We start from the raw sequence: 24,275 nt of genomic DNA, 5'->3' as shown, positions 1-24,275 counted from the left end.
GAGCCCCTCACCCCCCGAGGTGCCAGCCGGGAGTGGGGTGTCTCCAGGAGCCAGCCGTGCATTGGGCAGTCGTCTCTTTGCCTAAACATCAAAGCAATGGGAAATGCCGCACACACAAAGCCAGGGCGCGGGCTCTCCCCATACAGTCGTATCTTTATTGAGCCAGGAATACATTTGCCACTATATCGTAGGTAGATACTGGGGTGAAAAGGGCAGGAGATGACGCAGCCCAGCTGCACCATGTAGCACACACGCGACATCACACCAGCCTGCGACATGTCTCATCGCGGACGGCACCCTCGGCGCTCAGCAGGAACGGGGCAGGACCCGCTCCCGCCCTACGGCTGCCTGGTCCCAGATCCAAGCGCTTGTCCCTTTCTCAAGGGAAGGGCAGGGGACTTTGTCTAGGGGATGGGTTCCTCGGGCCTGGCACGGGGGTGACAGCCAGACCGGGCACTCCCCAGCGTGCTGGTGTTTTAGGTGGGTTTGGGGGGTTGAGGCAGGCTGGGGGATGGGGTGGGACGGTCCTGCAGGTAGACGCCCACGCCAGCCCGGGCTCAGAGCACGAGAGGCAGGGTCTGAACCATAATACAGTGGCTGTTCCGGGGCAGGGCCGGCTCAGATAGCGAGGCTGAGTGTTGTGTTCCCACGGGCCTCTGGGAGGCCGTTTTGCCCAAAGTTTTGTGCCTGCCATGAACCGTGGGCCCCATGTTTGAACAGAGGCAGGGCCTGGGCCCGTCATCCTGGTGCAGCGCTGGGGCCGCCTGCCGGTCAGGGTCTCAGATCCAGGGTCTCCCCAGCCTCTTCACCGCTCCTCTTCCCAATCCCCCCCAGCTCCCCAGACAGCCCGAGACCTCCCCCAACCTGCTTCACCTCTAGGCCCCCCATCCAGACTGCTCCCCAGCACTGTCTCCCACCAAACACTTCCTCTTCCATTTGGCTCATGACCCCAGTCCCACAGCTCAGCCTCCCCCACCGCCCTGGGTGCTCCCCAAAAGCCACGTTGTGCCTCTCCCCGGCCTTCTGCCACTTCTCTAGGCCTCCCCTTCCTTCCCCACCACTAGCTTCCTGCTCCCCCCTGTACTTCCCAGCCGCTGCAGCTGTGTAAAGTCCCCCCCATGGCTGGTTCCCCCATGCTCCAACAGACATTGACCCCATGGTGATGGATTGCTGAATAGGAACAGATGGGGACTGAGCTGGGCCAGCGGCAGATCTCCCTCCGTCTCTATCTAACCCACCGCTGCAAACAGGCCCAAATGGCTGTAACAAGCAGCACTCTCCAGCCACACCTCTTGAAGCTGGTGGCGGGGGGGGGGGTCTGGTTGTTCCCATTTCACAGATGGGGAAACTGAGGGGGACGTGAAAAGAAAATTAGAAGGGGGCAGATTGAGAAGGTGATAAAAGGAAATATTTTTTTCACACAAGGCACAGTTAGTCTGTGGAACTCACTGCCACTGGAGGCCATTGAGGCCAACAATTGAGCATGAGTCAAAGAGGACTTGGGCATGTCTGTGGATAACAGGACTATCCAGACTTATAACTAACCGTTAGCGATCAGGATTAGCGCTTTGTCAGGGGCAGGTTCTCCCTCATCAGCAACTGGTGGGGGGAGGGAAGGGTGTCTCAGACCATCCTCTGAAACATCTGATGCTAACGGCTGCCGGAGACAGGATGCTGGGCTAGCTGGGCCGCGGGGCTGAGCCAGTCTGCCAATTCCTGCGAAACCCTGGTCTACTGGCTCCCGCCGCCAGGCGCCGGCTCCTGCAGCTCTCTGCCAGGGACTGCCGCGTCCCGCAGCCGGTATCCGAAGACCCGGGTTCAGTTCCCAGCTGTCTGGCTGACTCGCTGTGTTACCCCTTCCTAGCCTCTCATTGACTCCCACCCAGCTTCTGCCATGAGCACGGGGCGATCTAAACACGATTCCGAGCTGTGCAGACCAGCCACGGAGGTAGCGGTGCTCCTCTTGATCAGCCACCGGCCAGGGAGTCAGGGGCTTTGGGTCTAACGCCAGCCCTACCCCTGGCTCAGCAAGTGGCTTTCGGCAGGTCACCAGGGCCTCGGTAGCTGTCAAATGAGCTTTTCATGGATCCCAAGGCCAGAAGGGCCCACTGTGATCATTTAGTCTGACCCCCCCTCTCCCGCCCCGCATGACACAGGCCAGAGACCTGCCCCAGAATAATTCCTAGAGCAGAAGCTTTGAGACAAAAGTCCAATCGCGATTTAAAAATGGCACTGATGACAAATCGAGCACGGCCCGTGGTAAGTTGCTCTAATGGTTAAGTACCCCCCACTTTGTAAATTGCACACCTTATTTCCAGTCTGAATTTGTCTAGCTTCAACTCCAAGCCATTGCGTAGTGTTGGACCTTTCTCAGCTAGACTCAAGAGCCCATGATTAGATACTTGTAGACTGTGATCAAGTCACCCCCACCCGGCTCTTTGTGAAGCTAAATAGATTGAGCTCCTTGAGCCTGTCACCATAGCATACGTTCTCTGACCCTTTCATCAGTCATGGCTCCTCTCTGACCCCCCTGCAATTTGTCAGCATCCTTCTTAGGGGCTCTCGATGCAAAGGGGCTGGAGGTTTTACACGGGAATTTGGAGCCTGCTGGCTTGGCTGCCTAGGGCACAGTGTCTGCTCCCCAAATCCCTCGATCCTGACTTAGAGGGAACCCTTTTCACGGGGAGCAGGGATTCCAGGGATCATTCGATCCTTGGCCCCTCTATCGCAAGCGGCCAGGGAGGGTGCCATCTGAGATTGTGGGTGATGGTGCCGTGGGCCTCTGCCTACCAGGAGCTGAACGGGTACCGACAGCTGAGGCCACCTGGACCAAGCCCAACTGGCTGCCGTGCGGGTCAGGAGGGAGAATCGAAGTGTCCGAATACAGAACTGTGGGATGCTCAGGGATGGCCCCAACCAGCTGTGGCATGAGAGCGCGGTGCCCAGACCCACTTGCAGTGAGCGAGGTCTGGAGCAGAGGCTGCAGGGAAAGAAGTGGATGATGGAAACCAAGGCAATGATGCGACTGGAGGCACGTCCATCTTTGCCAGGCAGCAAAACGCCCAAGCTCTGCCAGTGAAAGGGAGACATGGGAAACCTGCTTGGGCCCAGCTCCCCAGATCCCAGCAGCAGGGCAAAGCCCAGTGCATTCTTGGCAAGGCCTAGCAGAGTCCCGAAGCCAGAGTCTCTCTCACACACACACGCACTCCCATTGACGCACGAAGATTTAGCTCTTTGCCTTTCAAACATCCCCGCGTGTCTGGGTCAAACAGGAACAAGCAGGATCTTGGAAAGGGAAGGGCAGGATGTGGACAGCGCTGGTTTCCCATCCGGGGGGGGCCGTGCTGCCCTTGGCTGTCTCTGAGGGCCTGTGAACGAACAACGGGTGCTGGCTGCTGGGGGCACTGTGCAGGTCAGCATGGATCCAGGTCCTAACAGTGAGCGGGGATCCCAGCCGCTCTGCTCAGGCAGGACGTCCCGGGAGGGATGTGGGGGGTCGGGCTGCCTGCTGGGATCACCGGCTGAATCTCCTGCAGGGCCAGGGGGATGCTGGTGACAGACCTTGGGATGCGCCTCCAGCCAGATGGCACATTTACTCAGCACTGCAGAGACCTCCCCTCCCCGTCCCAGCTGGGCCAGCGTCCCGTAGGGCAGGGCTGCGGGTGGGGCTGGCTTAGACACCCGGCGGCCCCGGTAAGCCTGGGGGCCCACGCACGCCGGGGTCTCCCTTCGGACCCGGTGGCCCAAGCTGGCCTGGTGACCCTGGCTTCCCTGGGATCCCTGGCTTCCCTTGTGGCCCTGCTGGACCCACTGGCCCTGGAGCTCCCTCCAGCCCCTGAGGGCCTATGTCGCCTTTCAGGCCCATCTGTCCTTTGAGGCCAGCTTGCCCAAAGCTGCCCTTAGCACCTTTAAAGCCCGGCACGCCTTTCACGCCAATAGGTCCCCTCTCGCCTTGAGGGCCTGGGATGCCTGGAGGTCCTCTGGAGCCCTGTGGGCCAGGAGAGCCCAGGCCCCCGGCATCACCCTTCTCCCCCTTTCTTCCTGCGGGCCCCTTCACTCCCATGTCGCCTTTGAGTCCTCTGGGTCCAGGGAGGCCAGGCACACCTGCGGGGGAAAGGATCAAGTGGTGAGTGCAGAACATCGTTAACCAGTGTTACCTGGGTTACAGTGTCCTGGCAATGGGAGCCTGAGTGGTCCTCCTGCCCCGCAAGGGGCATGCCACTGGACAGCACTGAGCTCTGCAGCTGGAGACCCCCCCGCCCCACCCCAGGCGGATGACACATTAAGGCAACGAAGGACCAAAGTCCATGGGCACGAATCACATGGGAGATGCCTACCCCATCCTAACCCTGCTCAGTGTCACAGAAGAGAGGGAGCCTAGCCAATGCACCCAGGGAGGGAAGCATCTTTTCTGCCCCTGCTCCCCGCCCCAGGGTTTGGAGAGCGGGTTGACCCTCTGCCAGAATCGTTGGGGTTAATCGTCCAGCTCCCAGGAAATGGCTGGTGTCTGAGTAATTGTCCGATCTCCAGCTGGGGGAGACTGTTGTGGAATTGACTGGCATCCCTTGGGAACCACATGGAGAAGTCCACCAGCAGGAGCCAAGGGAAGGCGCCAGGTGCCCATCCCCTGCCAGCTCCTCCTGTTTACCCTCCCTGCCCATTAGAGATGCCGTCATGTGTTGACTCAAGCGGCCCTGCCAGCAGATAGACACACAGCGAGGCACTGTCTGAAGCTAGGGGCTTTGTGGGAGGAACTGCACCTACTGCCCGGCCCTGCCAGGTCCACAGCTTGTTTTGCATTGCTCCCTTTTTCCATAACAGGACCACAGCAACAAGAATGGCAGCCAGGAGAGCTGGGTGTGTTTGTGCCAGGGAGGTTCCCTGCTCTCTGGGAAGCTGGGATTAACCCTTGCTCCCCCTTCACCTCTAAGCACTAGAGGCATGCTCTGTCTCTGGACTGCAACATGCTGCTAGAGGGGGGTTAGCTAATATGGGATGTCAATAGGAGGTTCCCCGGTGCTGGAGCACCCTGGGCGTCCTGGCCAAATTCCAGCATGGGCAATGTTCTCCCTCTCTATACTCCCTCCTGCAGCTTTCTCTTGCCCTGGCTGCAGTGTGTTGCCAACCAGCTGCTGTGCTCCATCCCAGAGGTGGCTGCATTTCAATGGTCGCTAAAGTAATTCCTATGCCCTGGCTTTCGCCCAGCAGGTTCCCAAAGCGCTTTCCAAAAGGCACCCAGGCTCAACGCTCAATAGGAGAGTGGGGCTGGCTTGGCAGCAGGGGGAGGCAGGAGAGCTGGGGCCGGGGTGCGGGGGAACATGCGACAGCTGGAAGGCGGGGTTTGGAAGTCTGCCTGTACAGCTGGGGGAATAGTGACTAGGCTGGGGAAGGGTTTGAGGTGGGAGAGTGGGCCTAGGCACCTGTCCAGTGGTGGGTGGGGGGGGCAGGAGATGGGGAGGGAGAGCTCTGTAGCTGCTTGGGCAGGGGTTGGATATAGATGATAGTGTTATTTATAGCACCCCTGTGTGGGTCAGACCCCCCTCATCACAGAGCAAGACACGGCAGACCTGAAATGGGCCGTGGCTTTAGAATTCAGAGCTGCTGCTGCCCGAGGTGACGGGGTAGCTCCCCTGCGAGGCAGCAGTAATAGGCTATTATCCTGCAAGCAGGGCAGCTACGGGAGGGACGAAGCCAACACACGCTCGACAAGCCCGTCACTCCAGCGGCCCGTGACGCTGCTAAGCTCACCCCCACGTGATCAATCCCGCAGTCATTAGAAAACCCAGGAGACATCGCTCAATCAGACCCCAGGGGAAGGACGGGACAGAGGCTTGGCTGAGATGGTCCAGTGCTGATTTAATACGGGGAGTGAGGGGCTGCAACACACGCTTTGGGGCACTAGGGGGCACTCGCGGGGAGGGTAATAACAGGGAAGCCAGCTGCTGGCCAGGGTGAATTATCTTAATTAAAGGAGCCAGCCCTGATCGGGGAGGAGGGAGGAGAGTGAGCAGGGTCATTGACAAATGAGCGCCCTACAACACAAATGACCGGCTAGACATAGGTGGTTTGCTAATAGATGAGCTGCCGGTGGATGGGGAAGGTCCCAGGCCTGGCCCCCTTGCCGGAGACAGGGCCATTCGAGTGACCGCATGGGGCATGATAAAACTGGGGACGGGAAGAGAGAGAGGAAGCCGGGTGAACAGCAGGAGCCCGTTAATGACAGCAGAGGAGCGGGCAACCCAGTAAGGGTGCAGCTGAGGTCGGTCCATGAATGCCTCCAAGTCTGGCAGGGCTGGGTGGGCCACGGCCGAGAGAGAGCCCTGCGGCCGTGTCTCGTGGTGTCCTTGCAGAGCCGGGCACGCAGCCAGCCCAGCCCGCGCTCTGCACATCCCATAATCAAGGATAATCCGTCTTCCCTCCAGAGGCAGCCCGGAGGGCGGGCAAGACAGCATCAGCGGCCCAGAGCCAATGGTGTTGGAGGTGTGGGGGGGATGCTTTGGGACTGGGGGGGGGTGTTATGGTGTATGGGTGAGTATATATGGGTGTAGAGGGGAGAGGATGTTGGGTGCAGGGGGATGTGTTGTGATGTGTGTGTTACGGTGGGGGGTGAGTGGATGTGGATGTGGAGAGGAGAGTGGGTAGGGTGTGGGGATGTATTGTGATTGTGTGTACGTTATGGTATGTAGGTAAGTGTATATGGGTGTAGAGGGGAGAGGGTGTCGGTTGGAGGTGCATTGTGATGTGTGTGTTACGGTGTGTGGGTGAGGGTATATAGGTATGAAGGGGAGAGGGGGTTGGGTGTGGGGATGCGTTGTGATGTGTGTGTGTTATGGTATGTGGCTGTTTGTATATGAGTGTGCAGGGGAGAGGGGGTTGGAGCTGTGGGGGGATGCGTTGTGATGAGGTATGTGTGTGTTATGGTGGGTAGGTGAGTGTATATGGGTGTAGAGGGGAGAGAGGGTTGGATGTGAGGATGCGTTGTGATGTGTGTGTGTGTGTGTGTTACAGTGGGGGGGTGAGTGTCTCTTGGTGGGGAGTGGAGGGGTGGGGAGGTGCATTGCGAGGTGTGTGTTACGGTGGGGGGGTGAGTGTCTATTGGTGGGGAGTGGAGGGGTGGGGAGGTGCAGGGTGAGGTGTGTGTTACGGTGGGGGGGTGAGTGTCTCTTGGTGGGGAGTGGAGGGGTGGGGAGGTGCATTGCGAGGTGTGTGTTACGGTGGGGGGGTGAGTGTCTCTTGGTGGGGAGTGGAGGGGTGGGGAGGTGCATTGCGAGGTGTGTGTTACGGTGGGGGGGTGAGTGTCTATTGGTGGGGAGTGGAGGGGTGGGGAGGTGCATTGCGAGGTGTGTGTTACGGTGGGGGGGTGAGTGTCTCTTGGTGGGGAGTGGAGGGGTGGGGAGGTGCATTGCGAGGTGTGTGTTACGGTGGGGGGGTGAGTGTCTCTTGGTGGGGAGTGGAGGGGTGGGGAGGTGCATTGCGAGGTGTGTGTTACGGTGGGGGGGTGAGTGTCTATTGGTGGGGAGTGGAGGGGTGGGGAGGTGCAGGGTGAGGTGTGTGTTACGGTGGGGGGGTGAGTGTCTCTTGGTGAGGAGTGGAGGGGTGGGGAGGCGCAGGGTGAGGTGTGTGTTACGGTGGGGGGGTGAGTGTCTATTGGTGGGGAGTGGAGGGGTGGGGAGGTGCATTGCGAGGTGTGTGTTACGGTGGGGGGGTGAGTGTCTATTGGTGAGGAGTGGAGGGGTGGGGAGGTGCAGGGTGAGGTGTGTGTTACGGTGGGGGGGTGAGTGTCTCTTGGTGGGGAGTGGAGGGGTGGGGAGGTGCATTGCGAGGTGTGTGTTACGGTGGGGGGGTGAGTGTCTATTGGTGAGGAGTGGAGGGGTGGGGAGGTGCAGGGTGAGGTGTGTGTTACGGTGGGGGGGTGAGTGTCTCTTGGTGGGGAGTGGAGGGGTGGGGAGGTGCAGGGTGAGGTGTGTGTTACGGTGGGGGGGTGAGTGTCTCTTGGTGGGGAGTGGAGGGGTGGGGAGGTGCATTGCGAGGTGTGTGTTACGGTGGGGGGGTGAGTGTCTCTTGGTGGGGAGTGGAGGGGTGGGGAGGTGCAGAGTGAGGTGTGTGTTACGGTGGGGGGGTGAGTGTCTCTTGGTGAGGAGTGGAGGGGTGGGGAGGTGCAGGGTGAGGTGTGTGTTACGGTGGGGGGGTGAGTGTCTATTGGTGGGGAGTGGAGGGGTGGGGAGGTGCAGGGTGAGGTGTGTGTTACGGTGTGGGGGTGAGTGTCTCTTGGTGGGGAGTGGAGGGGTGGGGGAGGTGCATTGTGAGGTGTGTGTTACGGTGGGGGGGGTGAGTGTCTCTTGGTGGGGAGTGGAGGGGTGGGGGAGGTGCATTGTGAGGTGTGTGTTACGGTGGGGGGGGTGAGTGTCTCTTGGTGGGGAGTGGAGGGGTGGGGGAGGTGCATTGTGAGGTGTGTGTTATGGTGGGGGGGTGAGTGTCTCTTGGTGGGGAGTGGAGGGGTGGGGAGGTGCATTGCGAGGTGTGTGTTACGGTGGGGGGGTGAGTGTCTCTTGGTGGGGAGTGGAGGGGTGGGGAGGTGCATTGCGAGGTGTGTGTTACGGTGGGGGGGTGAGTGTCTCTTGGTGGGGAGTGGAGGGGTGGGGGAGGTGCATTGCGAGGTGTGTGTTACGGTGGGGGGGTGAGTGTCTCTTGGTGGGGAGTGGAGGGGTGGGGGAGGTGCATTGCGAGGTGTGTGTTATGGTCGGGGGGTGAGTGTCTCTTGGTGGGGAGTGGAGGGGTGGGGAGGTGCATTGCGAGGTGTGTGTTACGGTGGGGGGGTGAGTGTCTCTTGGTGGGGAGTGGAGGGGTGGGGAGGTGCATTGCGAGGTGTGTGTTACGGTGGGGGGGTGAGTGTCTCTTGGTGGGGAGTGGAGGGGTGGGGAGGTGCATTGCGAGGTGTGTGTTACGGTGGGGGGGTGAGTGTCTCTTGGTGAGGAGTGGAGGGGTGGGGAGGTGCATTGCGAGGTGTGTGTTACGGTGGGGGGGTGAGTGTCTCTTGGTGGGGAGTGGAGGGGTGGGGAGGTGCAGGGTGAGGTGTGTGTTACGGTGGGGGGGTGAGTGTCTCTTGGTGGGGAGTGGAGGGGTGAGGAGGTGCAGGGTGATGTATGTGTTACGGTGGGGGGGTGAGTGTCTCTTGGTGGGGAGTGGAGGGGTGGGGGAGGTGCATTGCGAGGTGTGTGTTACGGTGGGGGGGTGAGTGTCTCTTGGTGGGGAGTGGAGGGGTGGGGAGGTGCATTGCGAGGTGTGTGTTACGGTGGGGGGGTGAGTGTCTCTTGGTGGGGAGTGGAGGGGTGGGGGAGGTGCATTGCGAGGTGTGTGTTATGGTGGGGGGGTGAGTGTCTCTTGGTGGGGAGTGGAGGGGTGGGGAGGTGCATTGCGAGGTGTGTGTTACGGTGGGGGGGTGAGTGTCTCTTGGTGGGGAGTGGAGGGGTGGGAAGGTGCATTGCGAGGTGTGTGTTACGGTGGGGGGGTGAGTGTCTCTTGGTGGGGAGTGGAGGGGTGGGGAGGTGCATTGCGAGGTGTGTGTTACGGTGGGGGGGTGAGTGTCTCTTGGTGAGGAGTGGAGGGGTGGGGAGGTGCATTGCGAGGTGTGTGTTACGGTGGGGGGGTGAGTGTCTCTTGGTGGGGAGTGGAGGGGTGGGGAGGTGCAGGGTGAGGTGTGTGTTACGGTCGGGGGGTGAGTGTCTCTTGGTGGGGAATGGAGGGGTGGGGAGGTGCATTGCGAGGTGTGTGTTACGGTGGGGGGGTGAGTGTCTATTGGTGGGGAGTAGAGGGGTGGGGAGGTGCAGGGTGAGGTGTGTGTTACGGTGGGGGGGTGAGTGTCTCTTGGTGGGGAGTGGAGGGGTGGGGAGGTGCATTGCGAGGTGTGTGTTACGGTGGGGGGGTGAGTGTCTCTTGGTGGGGAGTGGAGGGGTGGGGAGGTGCATTGCGAGGTGTGTGTTACGGTGGGGGGGTGAGTGTCTATTGGTGGGGAGTGGAGGGGTGGGGAGGTGCATTGCGAGGTGTGTGTTACGGTGGGGGGGTGAGTGTCTCTTGGTGGGGAGTGGAGGGGTGGGGAGGTGCATTGCGAGGTGTGTGTTACGGTGGGGGGGTGAGTGTCTCTTGGTGGGGAGTGGAGGGGTGGGGAGGTGCATTGCGAGGTGTGTGTTACGGTGGGGGGGTGAGTGTCTATTGGTGGGGAGTGGAGGGGTGGGGAGGTGCAGGGTGAGGTGTGTGTTACGGTGGGGGGGTGAGTGTCTCTTGGTGAGGAGTGGAGGGGTGGGGAGGCGCAGGGTGAGGTGTGTGTTACGGTGGGGGGGTGAGTGTCTATTGGTGGGGAGTGGAGGGGTGGGGAGGTGCATTGCGAGGTGTGTGTTACGGTGGGGGGGTGAGTGTCTATTGGTGAGGAGTGGAGGGGTGGGGAGGTGCAGGGTGAGGTGTGTGTTACGGTGGGGGGGTGAGTGTCTCTTGGTGGGGAGTGGAGGGGTGGGGAGGTGCATTGCGAGGTGTGTGTTAAGGTGGGGGGGTGAGTGTCTATTGGTGAGGAGTGGAGGGGTGGGGAGGTGCAGGGTGAGGTGTGTGTTACGGTGGGGGGGTGAGTGTCTCTTGGTGGGGAGTGGAGGGGTGGGGAGGTGCAGGGTGAGGTGTGTGTTACGGTGGGGGGGTGAGTGTCTCTTGGTGGGGAGTGGAGGGGTGGGGAGGTGCATTGCGAGGTGTGTGTTACGGTGGGGGGGTGAGTGTCTATTGGTGGGGAGTGGAGGGGTGGGGAGGTGCAGGGTGAGGTGTGTGTTACGGTGGGGGGGTGAGTGTCTCTTGGTGGGGAGTGGAGGGGTGGGGAGGTGCATTGCGAGGTGTGTGTTACGGTGGGGGGGTGAGTGTCTCCTGGTGGGGAGTGGAGGGGTGGGGAGGTGCATTGCGAGGTGTGTGTTACGGTGGGGGGGTGAGTGTCTATTGGTGGGGAGTGGAGGGGTGGGGAGGTGCAGGGTGAGGTGTGTGTTACGGTGGGGGGGTGAGTGTCTATTGGTGAGGAGTGGAGGGGTGGGGAGGTGCAGGGTGAGGTGTGTGTTACGGTGGGGGGGTGAGTGTCTATTGGTGGGGAGTGGAGGGGTGGGGAGGTGCATTGCGAGGTGTGTGTTACGGTGGGGGGGTGAGTGTCTCTTGGTGGGGAGTGGAGGGGTGGGGAGGTGCATTGCGAGGTGTGTGTTACGGTGGGGGGTGAGTGTCTCTTGGTGGGGAGTGGAGGGGTGGGGAGGTGCATTGCGAGGTGTGTGTTACGGTGGGGGGGTGAGTGTCTATTGGTGGGGAGTGGAGGGGTGGGGAGGTGCAGGGTGAGGTGTGTGTTACGGTGGGGGGGTGAGTGTCTCTTGGTGAGGAGTGGAGGGGTGGGGAGGCGCAGGGTGAGGTGTGTGTTACGGTGGGGGGGTGAGTGTCTATTGGTGGGGAGTGGAGGGGTGGGGAGGTGCATTGCGAGGTGTGTGTTACGGTGGGGGGGTGAGTGTCTATTGGTGAGGAGTGGAGGGGTGGGGAGGTGCAGGGTGAGGTGTGTGTTACGGTGGGGGGGTGAGTGTCTCTTGGTGGGGAGTGGAGGGGTGGGGAGGTGCATTGCGAGGTGTGTGTTACGGTGGGGGGGTGAGTGTCTATTGGTGAGGAGTGGAGGGGTGGGGAGGTGCAGGGTGAGGTGTGTGTTACGGTGGGGGGGTGAGTGTCTCTTGGTGGGGAGTGGAGGGGTGGGGAGGTGCAGGGTGAGGTGTGTGTTACGGTGGGGGGGTGAGTGTCTCTTGGTGGGGAGTGGAGGGGTGGGGAGGTGCATTGCGAGGTGTGTGTTACGGTGGGGGGGTGAGTGTCTATTGGTGGGGAGTGGAGGGGTGGGGAGGTGCAGGGTGAGGTGTGTGTTACGGTGGGGGGGTGAGTGTCTCTTGGTGGGGAGTGGAGGGGTGGGGAGGTGCATTGCGAGGTGTGTGTTACGGTGGGGGGGTGAGTGTCTCTTGGTGGGGAGTGGAGGGGTGGGGAGGTGCATTGCGAGGTGTGTGTTACGGTGGGGGGGTGAGTGTCTCTTGGTGGGGAGTGGAGGGGTGGGGGAGGTGCATTGCGAGGTGTGTGTTACGGTGGGGGGGTGAGTGTCTCTTGGTGGGGAGTGGAGGGGTGGGGAGGTGCATTGCGAGGTGTGTGTTACGGTGGGGGGGTGAGTGTCTCTTGGTGGGGAGTGGAGGGGTGGGGGAGGTGCATTGCGAGGTGTGTGTTATGGTCGGGGGGTGAGTGTCTCTTGGTGGGGAGTGGAGGGGTGGGGAGGTGCATTGCGAGGTGTGTGTTACGGTGGGGGGGTGAGTGTCTCTTGGTGGGGAGTGGAGGGGTGGGGAGGTGCATTGCGAGGTGTGTGTTACGGTGGGGGGGTGAGTGTCTCTTGGTGGGGAGTGGAGGGGTGGGGAGGTGCATTGCGAGGTGTGTGTTACGGTGGGGGGGTGAGTGTCTCTTGGTGAGGAGTGGAGGGGTGGGGAGGTGCATTGCGAGGTGTGTGTTACGGTGGGGGGGTGAGTGTCTCTTGGTGGGGAGTGGAGGGGTGGGGAGGTGCAGGGTGAGGTGTGTGTTACGGTGGGGGGGTGAGTGTCTCTTGGTGGGGAGTGGAGGGGTGAGGAGGTGCAGGGTGATGTATGTGTTACGGTGGGGGGGTGAGTGTCTCTTGGTGGGGAGTGGAGGGGTGGGGGAGGTGCATTGCGAGGTGTGTGTTACGGTGGGGGGGTGAGTGTCTCTTGGTGGGGAGTGGAGGGGTGGGGAGGTGCATTGCGAGGTGTGTGTTACGGTGGGGGGGTGAGTGTCTCTTGGTGGGGAGTGGAGGGGTGGGGGAGGTGCATTGCGAGGTGTGTGTTATGGTGGGGGGGTGAGTGTCTCTTGGTGGGGAGTGGAGGGGTGGGGAGGTGCATTGCGAGGTGTGTGTTACGGTGGGGGGGTGAGTGTCTCTTGGTGGGGAGTGGAGGGGTGGGGAGGTGCATTGCGAGGTGTGTGTTACGGTGGGGGGGTGAGTGTCTATTGGTGGGGAGTGGAGGGGTGGGGAGGTGCAGGGTGAGGTGTGTGTTACGGTGGGGGGGTGAGTGTCTCTTGGTGGGGAGTGGAGGGGTGGGGAGGTGCATTGCGAGGTGTGTGTTACGGTGGGGGGGTGAGTGTCTCCTGGTGGGGAGTGGAGGGGTGGGGAGGTGCATTGCGAGGTGTGTGTTACGGTGGGGGGGTGAGTGTCTATTGGTGGGGAGTGGAGGGGTGGGGAGGTGCAGGGTGAGGTGTGTGTTACGGTGGGGGGGTGAGTGTCTATTGGTGGGGAGTGGAGGGGTGGGGAGGTGCATTGCGAGGTGTGTGTTACGGTGGGGGGGTGAGTGTCTCTTGGTGGGGAGTGGAGGGGTGGGGAGGTGCATTGCGAGGTGTGTGTTACGGTGGGGGGGTGAGTGTCTCTTGGTGGGGAGTGGAGGGGTGGGGAGGTGCATTGCGAGGTGTGTGTTACGGTGGGGGGGTGAGTGTCTATTGGTGGGGAGTGGAGGGGTGGGGAGGTGCAGGGTGAGGTGTGTGTTACGGTGGGGGGGTGAGTGTCTCTTGGTGAGGAGTGGAGGGGTGGGGAGGCGCAGGGTGAGGTGTGTGTTACGGTGGGGGGGTGAGTGTCTATTGGTGGGGAGTGGAGGGGTGGGGAGGTGCATTGCGAGGTGTGTGTTACGGTGGGGGGGTGAGTGTCTATTGGTGAGGAGTGGAGGGGTGGGGAGGTGCAGGGTGAGGTGTGTGTTACGGTGGGGGGGTGAGTGTCTCTTGGTGGGGAGTGGAGGGGTGGGGAGGTGCATTGCGAGGTGTGTGTTACGGTGGGGGGGTGAGTGTCTATTGGTGAGGAGTGGAGGGGTGGGGAGGTGCAGGGTGAGGTGTGTGTTACGGTGGGGGGGTGAGTGTCTCTTGGTGGGGAGTGGAGGGGTGGGGAGGTGCAGGGTGAGGTGTGTGTTACGGTGGGGGGGTGAGTGTCTCTTGGTGGGGAGTGGAGGGGTGGGGAGGTGCATTGCGAGGTGTGTGTTACGGTGGGGGGGTGAGTGTCTATTGGTGGGGAGTGGAGGGGTGGGGAGGTGCAGGGTGAGGTGTGTGTTACGGTGGGGGGGTGAGTGTCTCTTGGTGGGGAGTGGAGGGGTGGGGAGGTGCATTGCGAGGTGTGTGTTACGGTGGGGGGGTGAGTGTCTCTTGGTGGGGAGTGGAGGGGTGGGGAGGTGCAGAGTGAGGTGTGTGTTACGGTGGGGGGGTGAGTGTCTCTTGGTGAGGAGTGGAGGGGTGGGGAGGTGCAGGGTGAGGTGTGTGTTACGGTGGGGGGGTGAGTGTCTATTGGTGGGGAGTGGAGGGGTGGGGAGGTGCAGGGTGAGGTGTGTGTTACGGTGTGGGGGTGAGTGTCTCTTGGTGGGGAGTGGAGGGGTGGGGAGGTGCATTGCGAGGTGTGTGTTACGGTGGGGGGGTGAGTGTCTCTTGGTGGGGAGTGGAGGGGTGGGGAGGTGCATTGCGAGGTGTGTGTTACGGTGGGGGGGTGAGTGTCTCTTGGTGGGGAGTGGAGGGGTGGGGGAGGTGCATTGCGAGGTGTGTGTTACGGTGGGGGGGTGAGTGTCTCTTGGTGGGGAGTGGAGGGGTGGGGAGGTGCATTGCGAGGTGTGTGTTACGGTGGGGGGGTGAGTGTCTCTTGGTGGGGAGTGGAGGGGTGGGGGAGGTGCATTGCGAGGTGTGTGTTATGGTCGGGGGGTGAGTGTCTCTTGGTGGGGAGTGGAGGGGTGGGGAGGTGCATTGCGAGGTGTGTGTTACGGTGGGGGGGTGAGTGTCTCTTGGTGGGGAGTGGAGGGGTGGGGAGGTGCATTGCGAGGTGTGTGTTACGGTGGGGGGGTGAGTGTCTCTTGGTGGGGAGTGGAGGGGTGGGGAGGTGCATTGCGAGGTGTGTGTTACGGTGGGGGGGTGAGTGTCTCTTGGTGAGGAGTGGAGGGGTGGGGAGGTGCATTGCGAGGTGTGTGTTACGGTGGGGGGGTGAGTGTCTCTTGGTGGGGAGTGGAGGGGTGGGGAGGTGCAGGGTGAGGTGTGTGTTACGGTGGGGGGGTGAGTGTCTCTTGGTGGGGAGTGGAGGGGTGAGGAGGTGCAGGGTGATGTATGTGTTACGGTGGGGGGGTGAGTGTCTCTTGGTGGGGAGTGGAGGGGTGGGGGAGGTGCATTGCGAGGTGTGTGTTACGGTGGGGGGGTGAGTGTCTCTTGGTGGGGAGTGGAGGGGTGGGGAGGTGCATTGCGAGGTGTGTGTTACGGTGGGGGGGTGAGTGTCTCTTGGTGGGGAGTGGAGGGGTGGGGGAGGTGCATTGCGAGGTGTGTGTTATGGTGGGGGGGTGAGTGTCTCTTGGTGGGGAGTGGAGGGGTGGGGAGGTGCATTGCGAGGTGTGTGTTACGGTGGGGGGGTGAGTGTCTCTTGGTGGGGAGTGGAGGGGTGGGAAGGTGCATTGCGAGGTGTGTGTTACGGTGGGGGGGTGAGTGTCTCTTGGTGGGGAGTGGAGGGGTGGGGAGGTGCATTGCGAGGTGTGTGTTACGGTGGGGGGGTGAGTGTCTCTTGGTGAGGAGTGGAGGGGTGGGGAGGTGCATTGCGAGGTGTGTGTTACGGTGGGGGGGTGAGTGTCTCTTGGTGGGGAGTGGAGGGGTGGGGAGGTGCAGGGTGAGGTGTGTGTTACGGTGGGGGGGTGAGTGTCTCTTGGTGGGGAGTGGAGGGGTGAGGAGGTGCAGGGTGATGTATGTGTTACGGTGGGGGGGTGAGTGTCTCTTGTTGGGGAGTGGAGGGGTGGGGAGGTGCATTGCGAGGTGTGTGTTACGGTGGGGGGGTGAGTGTCTGTTGGTGGGGAGTGGAGGGGTGGGGAGGTGCAGAGTGAGGTGTGTGTTACGGTGGGGGGGTGAGTGTCTCTTGGTGAGGAGTGGAGGGGTGGGGAAGTGCAGGGTGAGGTGTGTGTTACGGTGGGGGGGTGAGTGTCTATTGGTGGGGAGTGGAGGGGTGGGGAGGTGCATTGCGAGGTGTGTGTTACGGTGGGGGGGTGAGTGTCTATTGGTGGGGAGTGGAGGGGTGGGGAGGTGCAGGGTGAGGTGTGTGTTACGGTGGGGGGGTGAGTGTCTATTGGTGGGGAGTGGAGGGGTGGGGAGGTGCAGGGTGAGGTGTGTGTTACGGTGGGGGGGTGAGTGTCTATTGGTGGGGAGTGGAGGGGTGGGGAGGTGCAGGGTGAGGTGTGTGTTACGGTGGGGGGGTGAGTGTCTCTTGGTGGGGAGTGGAGGGGTGGGGAGGTGCACTGCGAGGTGTGTGTGTTTGTGACGTGTGGACTCCAGCCGTGTTTTCACCAGGGCGCTGGCAGGCCGTGGTTTCCCTCTGCGCTGTGGATGCCACCCACAGCAGCAGCAGCGGTTACCCCAGCTGCCCGGGGCCGAGCACGTCACAGCGGCTAGGGCTGTGGGGAGCCCGGCTGGAGACACCATAAAGGGGCCCGCAAGCGCTGAGCCCCCTCCCCACCACTGAAAACCAGGCCCCTTCCAGTGTCTCCTGTCAAGCACCAAAGATCACTCATCACTTCTGAAATCACGGCCCTGAGATTTTTGTGGTAGAACCAGTGGCCCAAGATACCCCCAAAAGCCCCTGTCTGCAGCCAAAATCCTCCCATTCAGACACAGAACAAGAGCTAGCTCCCCCATTTGGGTCACCTGTTTGCTGCCTCAGTTTCCCCCCTGGGCTCCCTGGTGAACGCACACACACTCGCGTGGGTCACCACCACAGAAGAGCTTTATGAGCTTGCTACTTCTTCCACCCCAGGGGCCTGGTCCTTCACCGCTGGCAGTCCCGGGTTCGAGCCCCGGCCAAGATGTACCCACGTGCAACTCGCCTCGTAAGATGGTGACGTTGCGCAGGATCTCCCCGTGCCTGACGTCCACCACTTTCATTTCCTCCATGACCATGGACAGGTTGCGGATGTCGAAGTCCAGCCGGGCGCTGAGCAGGCTGAACTGCTCCCTCAGCAGGTCCGTGGTGCCCAGCATCAGGCTGACGGACTTGTTCAGGTAATACATCTCCTCGGCGTGGGAGTGGAAGCCCAAGGTGCAGGAGAGCCGCACGTCGTCCAGGTACTTGAGCATGCTGTGCACGTGGCTGTCTGTGGCGTTGATGTTGGTGAAGATGGTGCTGATCTCGATCTCGTGGGAGGTCATGCGCCCCTCCAGGGTCTCGAACTGCTCCGCCGTCCGGTTCTGCGTGTACCTGGTGTGGTACTGCAGGTCGTGCGTGTTCTCCTCGTGGTCGTCCAGGAAGGAGGAGATATTATCCAGCTGCAGCTGGAGCCCCATCACCTGTAACACCAGGTCATGCATGCCTTCTGAGTTCTGGCTGATCCTCTGCGAGGCCAAGCTCATGCTGGCCTGCATGCTCTTGACCAGCTCGCTGGTCTTGGAGGAGGTGGCCCTCAAGCTTCCGAAGAGCCGGGTATAGTTCTGCCACTCGGTCACGACCTTCTGCAGTGTCAGCGTCTCCTCGTCCATCTTCCGCTGGATGGCGTGGATCCACTCCGAGGTCTGCCCCACCGTGAAGTTCATCTGCTCCACCACCGCCTTGACGTCGTACCGCTCCTGCAGCAGCCCCTTCAGGGAGTCATCCAGAGCCGAGGTGGCCGCCTGCCAGCCTCTCACCTGGGCTAGGAAATGCCCCAAGGTCTGGTTGACCTGCCGGATGGAGAATGAGCAGCCGTCCATCTCACTGGTGATCTTGCTGCTGGTGGATGAGAGCTGCTGGTAACTCTGCGAGGTCCGGTCCAGCAGGATCTCCTGGACCAAGAGCATCTTCTGAATCTCCTCCAGCTCTTCCTGCAACTTGCTTATCTCCTGCCCCAGCTGCCTTGTGTCGTGGCAAAAGGAGCAGTTCCCCGAGGATTTCTGATCTGAACGAGAGTTACATAGCTCTGTCATGCTGTGCGCCAAGCAACGACACACAAGTCAGCTGTGGAGAATGGACACATCCCCCTCGGACTAGACCCCGGTGTCTGCAAGGCTCTCTCCACAACACGTTCTTCTCCCCATGTGCTCTGGGATTCCTACTAGTTGGACACAGGTACTGCTAAGCCACATGTGGGCAAACTACAGATCTCTACAGTGGGGGAGGCCCAAGAACCAGGACTGCCTGGGTTCTAATCCCAGCTCTGACACTGACTCCCTGCACAGCTTTGGGCAAGTCACCTATCACTATGTGCCTCAGTTTCCCCCACATGTAAAACAAGGATAGTGATACTTAACCTGCCTTTGGAACACACTTTGCCATCGACCCATAGAGTGTGCTCAGGATTATTATGATCCAGCTTTCCCATATTTCCTACGGGAACTTTTACAAGGAAATTGTGGGAGAGATGTAGGCCTTCCCTCCTCCCCCTCGGACTTCCTCCTAGTTCTTTCTCCAGTCAGGATAGAGGCTCACACTGAAGGCTCTGTAAGACCTTCCCTGCACCAGCCCCCTTCCAACTGCTAGAGCAAACAGCAGCTTCCACCCAGCTGACTGGCAGCAGAATTGCCCTTCCCATGCGGTGCTTGCACCACTGACCACCAACCCCCCTAATCCCATCTGACTAGTGACCCCGCAAAGTCCCTGAATTCCAAGGGCTACTCTGCTGCCCGAGGGTTCGCAGCCCATGGTAAGGAGATATAATGGGGCCAGTGCTCCGTGGGGATCAGAACACTCACCGAGCTCCTGGAGGTTCTCCTGGACAGACACGATCTTCTTCTCATAGTAAGTCTGGGTCGAGCTGATGTCATCGGCTATGGAATTGACCTTCTTAAAGACTGTGGGGAAGAGAGAGATGGGAATATGAGGGGTGCTCTGTGCTTTCAGCTCTTCTAGGTAAAGTGAGTGAATAATGAAATTTTTCTGGAAACCAATTTGTCCGAAATGGATTCTCTTCCAATAGAAAGAGCTGTTAGTCGGTTTTAGCATTAGCAGACATTTTGGACCAAATCCCCAGCTGTTAGAAACTGATGAAGCTCCTCTGAACTCAATGGGGCCAGTTTCCTCTCTGGTGTAAATAAGCATAGCTCCATTTAAATCAATGGGGTCAGATGCCCAGCTGGCATACATTTACACCAGCTAAAGTCCTGACCTCTAATCTTTTGAATATATAAGAAATGGAAGAAAGTGGAAGTTGACAGTAATGAAAATAAATCATAAGCTAGGTATTGGAGAACAATGATAAGGGACGCAAAGGGACACATGGAGAAATCCATGGCCAGCAGAGTTAAGGACAATAAGGAGTTTTCTAAGTATATTAGGAACAAAAAGAATCCTGACAATGGTATTGGTCCATTACTAGATGGAAATGGTAGAACTGTCATTAGTAACGTAAAAAAGGCAGAAGTGTTCAATAAATATTTATATTCTGTATTTGAGGAAAAAGCAGACAATGCAATCTCAACATATGATAACACTCTTTCCATTCCACTAGTATCTCAGGAGGATGTTAAACAGCAGCTTCAAAAGTTTACATTTCTAAATCAGCGGGTCCAAGAGTTTTAAAAGAGCTGGCTGAGGAGCTCACTGGACCACTAATGTAGATTTTCAATAACTCTTGTAACACTGAGGAAGTTCCAGAAGACTGGAAGAAATCTAATGTCAGGCCAATAGCTAAAAAGGACAAATGGGATGACCCGGGTATTTATAGGCCAGTCAGCCGGACATCGATTCCAGGGAAGACAATGGAGCAGCTGATATGGGACTCGATTAATAAAAAAATAAAAGAGGGTAATGTCATTAATGCCAATCAGCATGGGTTTTTACGGAAAATAGATCCTGTCAAGCTAACTTGATATCTTTTTGTGATGAGATTAAGAACACAGAATATAAGAACTACCATATTAGGTCAGACCTATGGTCCATCTAGCCCAGTATTCTGTCTTTTGATAGTGGCCGGTGCCAGATGCTTCAGGGGAAATGAACAGAACAGAACAGGGCAATTACTGAGTGATCCATCGTCCAGCCCCAGCTACTGGCAGTTGGAGGTCTAGGGACACCCAGAGCGTGGGATTGCCCCCTGACCATTTTGATTAATAGCCATTGATGGTCCTATCCTCCATAAATTTACCTAGTTCTTTTTTTAACCCAGTTATACTTCTGGCCATCACAACATCCTCTGGCAATGAGTTCCACAGGTTGACTGTGCGTTATGTGATGAAGTACTTCCTTTAGTTTGTTTTAAGCCTGGTGTCTGTTAATTTAATTGGGGGAGCCTTGGTTTTTGTGTTACATGAAGGGGTAAATAACACCTCATTACTCACTTTCTCCACACCAGTCATCATTTTATAGACCTCCATCATATCCCCCCTTAGTCATCTCTTTTCCAAGCTGAAAAGTCCCAGTCTTTAATGTCTCTCTGCACATGGAAGGTGTTACATACCCTCAATCATTTTTGTTGTCCTTCTCTGTACTTTTCCCAATTCTAATGTATCTTTTTTGAGATGGGGCAACCAGAACTGGATACAGTATTTAAGATGAAGAATTATTTATTATTCGATTCAAAGCCAAATGCACTGCAGGCCCCACAAGAGAAAGGCTGGTCCAGTGGTTAGGCCACCAGTCTAGGACTGGGGAGACCTGGGTACAAGTTCCTGCTCAGCTGTAGACTCCCTGCGTGACCTTAGGAGAGTCACTCAATCGCTCTGTGCCTCAGTTTCCCCATCTGTACAATGGTGATCGCAGCCCTGCCCTGCCTCACAGAGGGGTAGTGAGGATAAAGATTGTGAGGTGCTGTGATACCAGGGTGATGAGCGCCTGGGATGGGGTGTGCACCCCACACCAGTCCTGACAGAGTTAGCAAGGGCCTGAGAAACCAGTTAGGTTACCTGGTGGCACCTGAGAGAGGGAGGGCCAGGGCTAACTGAGAGCAAAACCCAGCCGGGGAAGGGCTGGGCCAGCACCATAAAGCCAAGAGGCTGAAAGCAGAAGGGGCCTGCAGTTGCTCCAAGAGGCATCCTGGAAGAGGAGGAAACGCAGCAGGAGGGTAAGTCCGGGGATCCTGCCCTGGAATAAGGCATCTGGCCAGTAGCCAGGAGGGGGGAAGTAGTAGCTATGGGGAGTGGGGAAGGCTCCAGTGGTGAACCCAGAAGCAGGAGGGAGAAGATAGGGAAGGAGCCCAAGGAAACAGGGATGGGGCTAAGGACCTTGGCAGGAACCCATGTAGCATGCAGGCCTGGGTACCCCTGCCAGCCACTGGTGCAATGGTACAGAGCTAGAAGGGTTGAACACCGGCTGGCACCAGCATTCGGGCAGGAATCTGGTTGGACTTTGTAACCCCGGAAGGGGTGGTCTAAGTGATGGGCTGGCCGGAGGGCGAAGTTACCTGCAGAAAGGCTATTGCGGAGCAAGCGCCAAGCAGCCAGGGGGCACCTGACATGGCCGGAGCGACACCCCCCAACCTAGATGTGCAGGTGGTGAGTGGTGACCCCATTCCAGTGCCACATAAGGACCACAAACAGATAGAACCCTGCCCTCTGCACAAGGAGCTTTCCAAATCGGCTTGCTTTTCCGCAGGAGCTCAGCAACCCCCAGGGAATGAGGGATGCTTCTGTAGCCCCCCCAAGAGCACCGGGCACTAAACAGAGAGACAAGTCCTCATGACACCAGTGCACAGTGGTGTAAATCAGGATGGTGGCACTGGGCACCTGCTTGGTGCTGGCATGAAGCTCAACATCTGTGCCCGGAGGATCTTACGGTCTAAGGCCACTTCTGACCTGGAAATCTCTCATCCCACCCATCCTAGAGCCTAAGGCCAGAAGGGATCACCGGATCAGCTACCTGATCTCTTGTGTATTCCAGGCAACTAGCCCCACCCAGCTCCTGCCCACAAAACCTCTCGCCAGCCGTGGCCAAACCTGCGGCTTCAGAGGAAGGAGACAAAAAAACCCAAACCAGAATACACTGAGGGGGAAAATAGCCCTTCCTGACCCCTGCAGGTGACCAGCAGAAGCTCTGAAGCATGAGAATCTGCCTAACCCTAAACCTGGGGCAGATTCTTCCTCTCCCCTCTGCCTTTCTTACCAAGGCAGGTCTGACCCTGCAATCGGATCAGCCACTGGGGATGGGCACCAGGGTCTGCGCTGCTCAACACAGACATGATCCAGACTACGTTCGTGGTTAAGAGAGAGCAGGTGTGTGTGTGTGTGTGTGAATATTGGCCCCCGGGGGCAAGAGCCATTTCCATGCTGGGTGCTGCTCTCTTTCCAGTGGGAGCAGCGGCGGCTCCCCATCCATCTCCCTCTGCTGATTTCCTCCTAGATGTAATTTACAAGCGATGAACGTGACCAGAGAATGTCTATTTGTAATGGGCGCTGGACATGCGGGAAACCTTCCAAGGCACTGGAGCGGCCAGCCGTTGCTGGAGCGTAACAAGGGGAGGAGAAAGCGGAGCCAGCATTGGAAAGGATTTGCTCGAATCCTTTGGGTGGGTGGGATTGACGGGGCTGCACCCTCAGCCAGTGGAAATCGGGGGGAGCTGCGTGGAAGTCAACAGCGCTCGGCCACTTTGTACCAGCTGAGGTCTGGCCCACTCATGCTATTTCTACAAAGGACCATCTGGCGTTTCCAACCCGTGCCAAGCGAGCCAACCCCTGTGTCAGCTTTGCAGAAACGCTGTCTCCCACATCACCTCCCTTTGCCAAGAGCTTCTCCCGTATCATGGCTCTGTGGTGGGCCTCTTCCCGTCCAAACCTGATTATGGAGGCAATTTTCATGGGATGACAAATGGGAGCAGCAGCCAAAGGCTAAAACGACACTAGCCTCCTGCTGCTCTGGAGTGCGGGGTGGGCAAGGAGCCCAGAGCGGGCGGGAATCAGACCCGCCAAGGGAAGCCAACCCTTCTTCAGGAGTTTGGAAAGGGAAAGGTTATGGACCAGGGAAAGGTCACCTACGCTGGGGCATTCGTTGAGCTGCTGCACCAGGGCTCTGCAGGCCAGGGGAGAAGGGACAGGTGCTGGCGGGCAGACAGGGTCAGGAGAGGTTCTGGGTTTGGATCGGAGGTCCCAGCCCGAAGCACTGTCTCAAGCGCGTTAAGTCTGACCATTGACTCAGCCCCTGACTGGGCGTGTTCAGGTTCAGATCTGGGAATAGGCGCCCCCCAGGCTGCGGGTGCTAGGTTCTGGTTTGGCCCATTGCAGAGACATGGGATTAACAACCTAGCTGGGCTGAAGACGGAGCTTGTCAACTGTACAAATGGGATTCCAGGATGGGGAGGCCCAGGAGAAGACTCGATGACCCAGATGGGCCCGGCCAGGCCTGTGTTCCCAGCTCCCACCCTGATGCCCGCGGGAGCAGCTTTCCTGTAAGTGGACGCAGTTCTACGGCGAAGGTGGTGAGTTTGGATCCAGCTCTTGGTTTGGCCCCATCATCTGTGACAAAACAACTTGTTTGTTCTATCTAATCTCTCGCAGGTACCTGCAGGGCCCCCATCACCGCAGTATCTGGGCTCTTCACAATCGTTAATGGATTTAGCCTCTCTTTGCCCCCGCCCCCCGCTAGCTTCTCGGAGCCCAAGGAATGTGCCAGGCCCCTGCTCGGGGATGCCCAGGGAAGGGGAAGCCCCTTTACCCCAGTGCCGGATGAGGCCCTATCTAATGGCACTGTACTGCATCAGCACAGACTGCAGCTGGGTCAGGTCCAGCCGGCCGGTCTCTGCGGGCAGCCTGGCTGTGGAGCAGTCATCGCACAGCATGGCAAGATTGCCTCACCATGTCAGCGTGGCAGCCAGCTGGTGCTGCAGGGCCAGCCCAGCAGGCCTCCACTCCCCTGGTGCAGTGGGCCAGCCAGATGGCAGGGATCCATGGAGAAGACCTGTGCTCTGGTGGCCCATCCTAGCTGGGGAGGAGGAGAAGCCCAGGGTGTGTAGGAACTTCCATTGGAGCAGGGAGGAGAGGGCTGTTCCAGGCCACCCATGCTTAGCTCCTCGCAGCTGGTGAGAGAGCGGAGCTCAAGCAGAGGTTCCTCCGATACCCAGGGCTGTGGGATCTGGCAGCTCTCTGCCCAAAATAAAACACTGCAAAACAAGCCGAAAGGAAACCACCCGGCCAATTACTGTGCTTAACTGGCACGAAGGCCCTGTCCCAAACAAGAGATTTCCAGGGCAAAACTTCTGGCCTACGGCTCTGAGGGACTGTGGGTGGTCTTCGCTTGTTGTGGGAGGCAGAAACCTACTCTGCGACTGCGGAATTTCTCCAGGGCATTGTCTCCAGGATCT

General features: G+C 59.0%; 1 protein-coding gene across 3 annotated transcripts in view; it reads right to left on the bottom strand.

Annotated features, from left to right (window-relative positions):
* Positions 1–132: 132 nt before the first annotated feature.
* SCARA3 (scavenger receptor class A member 3) overlaps positions 133–24,275 on the bottom strand; it is a 38,803-nt gene continuing 14,660 nt past the window's right edge. For all 3 annotated transcript variants that reach the window (XM_084623884.1, XM_084623885.1, XM_084623886.1), the window contains 3 exons: positions 18,742–18,840; positions 16,905–17,948; positions 133–4,104 (listed from right to left, as the gene is read on the bottom strand). In XM_084623884.1, the coding sequence (XP_084480010.1) occupies positions 3,674–4,104; positions 16,905–17,948; positions 18,742–18,840 (1,574 nt within the window). In that variant the 3' untranslated portion in view covers positions 133–3,673. The remainder of the gene's footprint in view (positions 4,105–16,904; positions 17,949–18,741; positions 18,841–24,275) is intronic.

Source organism: Lepidochelys olivacea (assembly GCF_965140295.1).
Source record: "Lepidochelys olivacea isolate rLepOli2 genome assembly, chromosome: 3".
NCBI classification, from domain to species: domain Eukaryota; kingdom Metazoa; phylum Chordata; order Testudines; family Cheloniidae; genus Lepidochelys; species Lepidochelys olivacea.
This window is presented reverse-complemented; position numbering and strand designations above follow the sequence as displayed.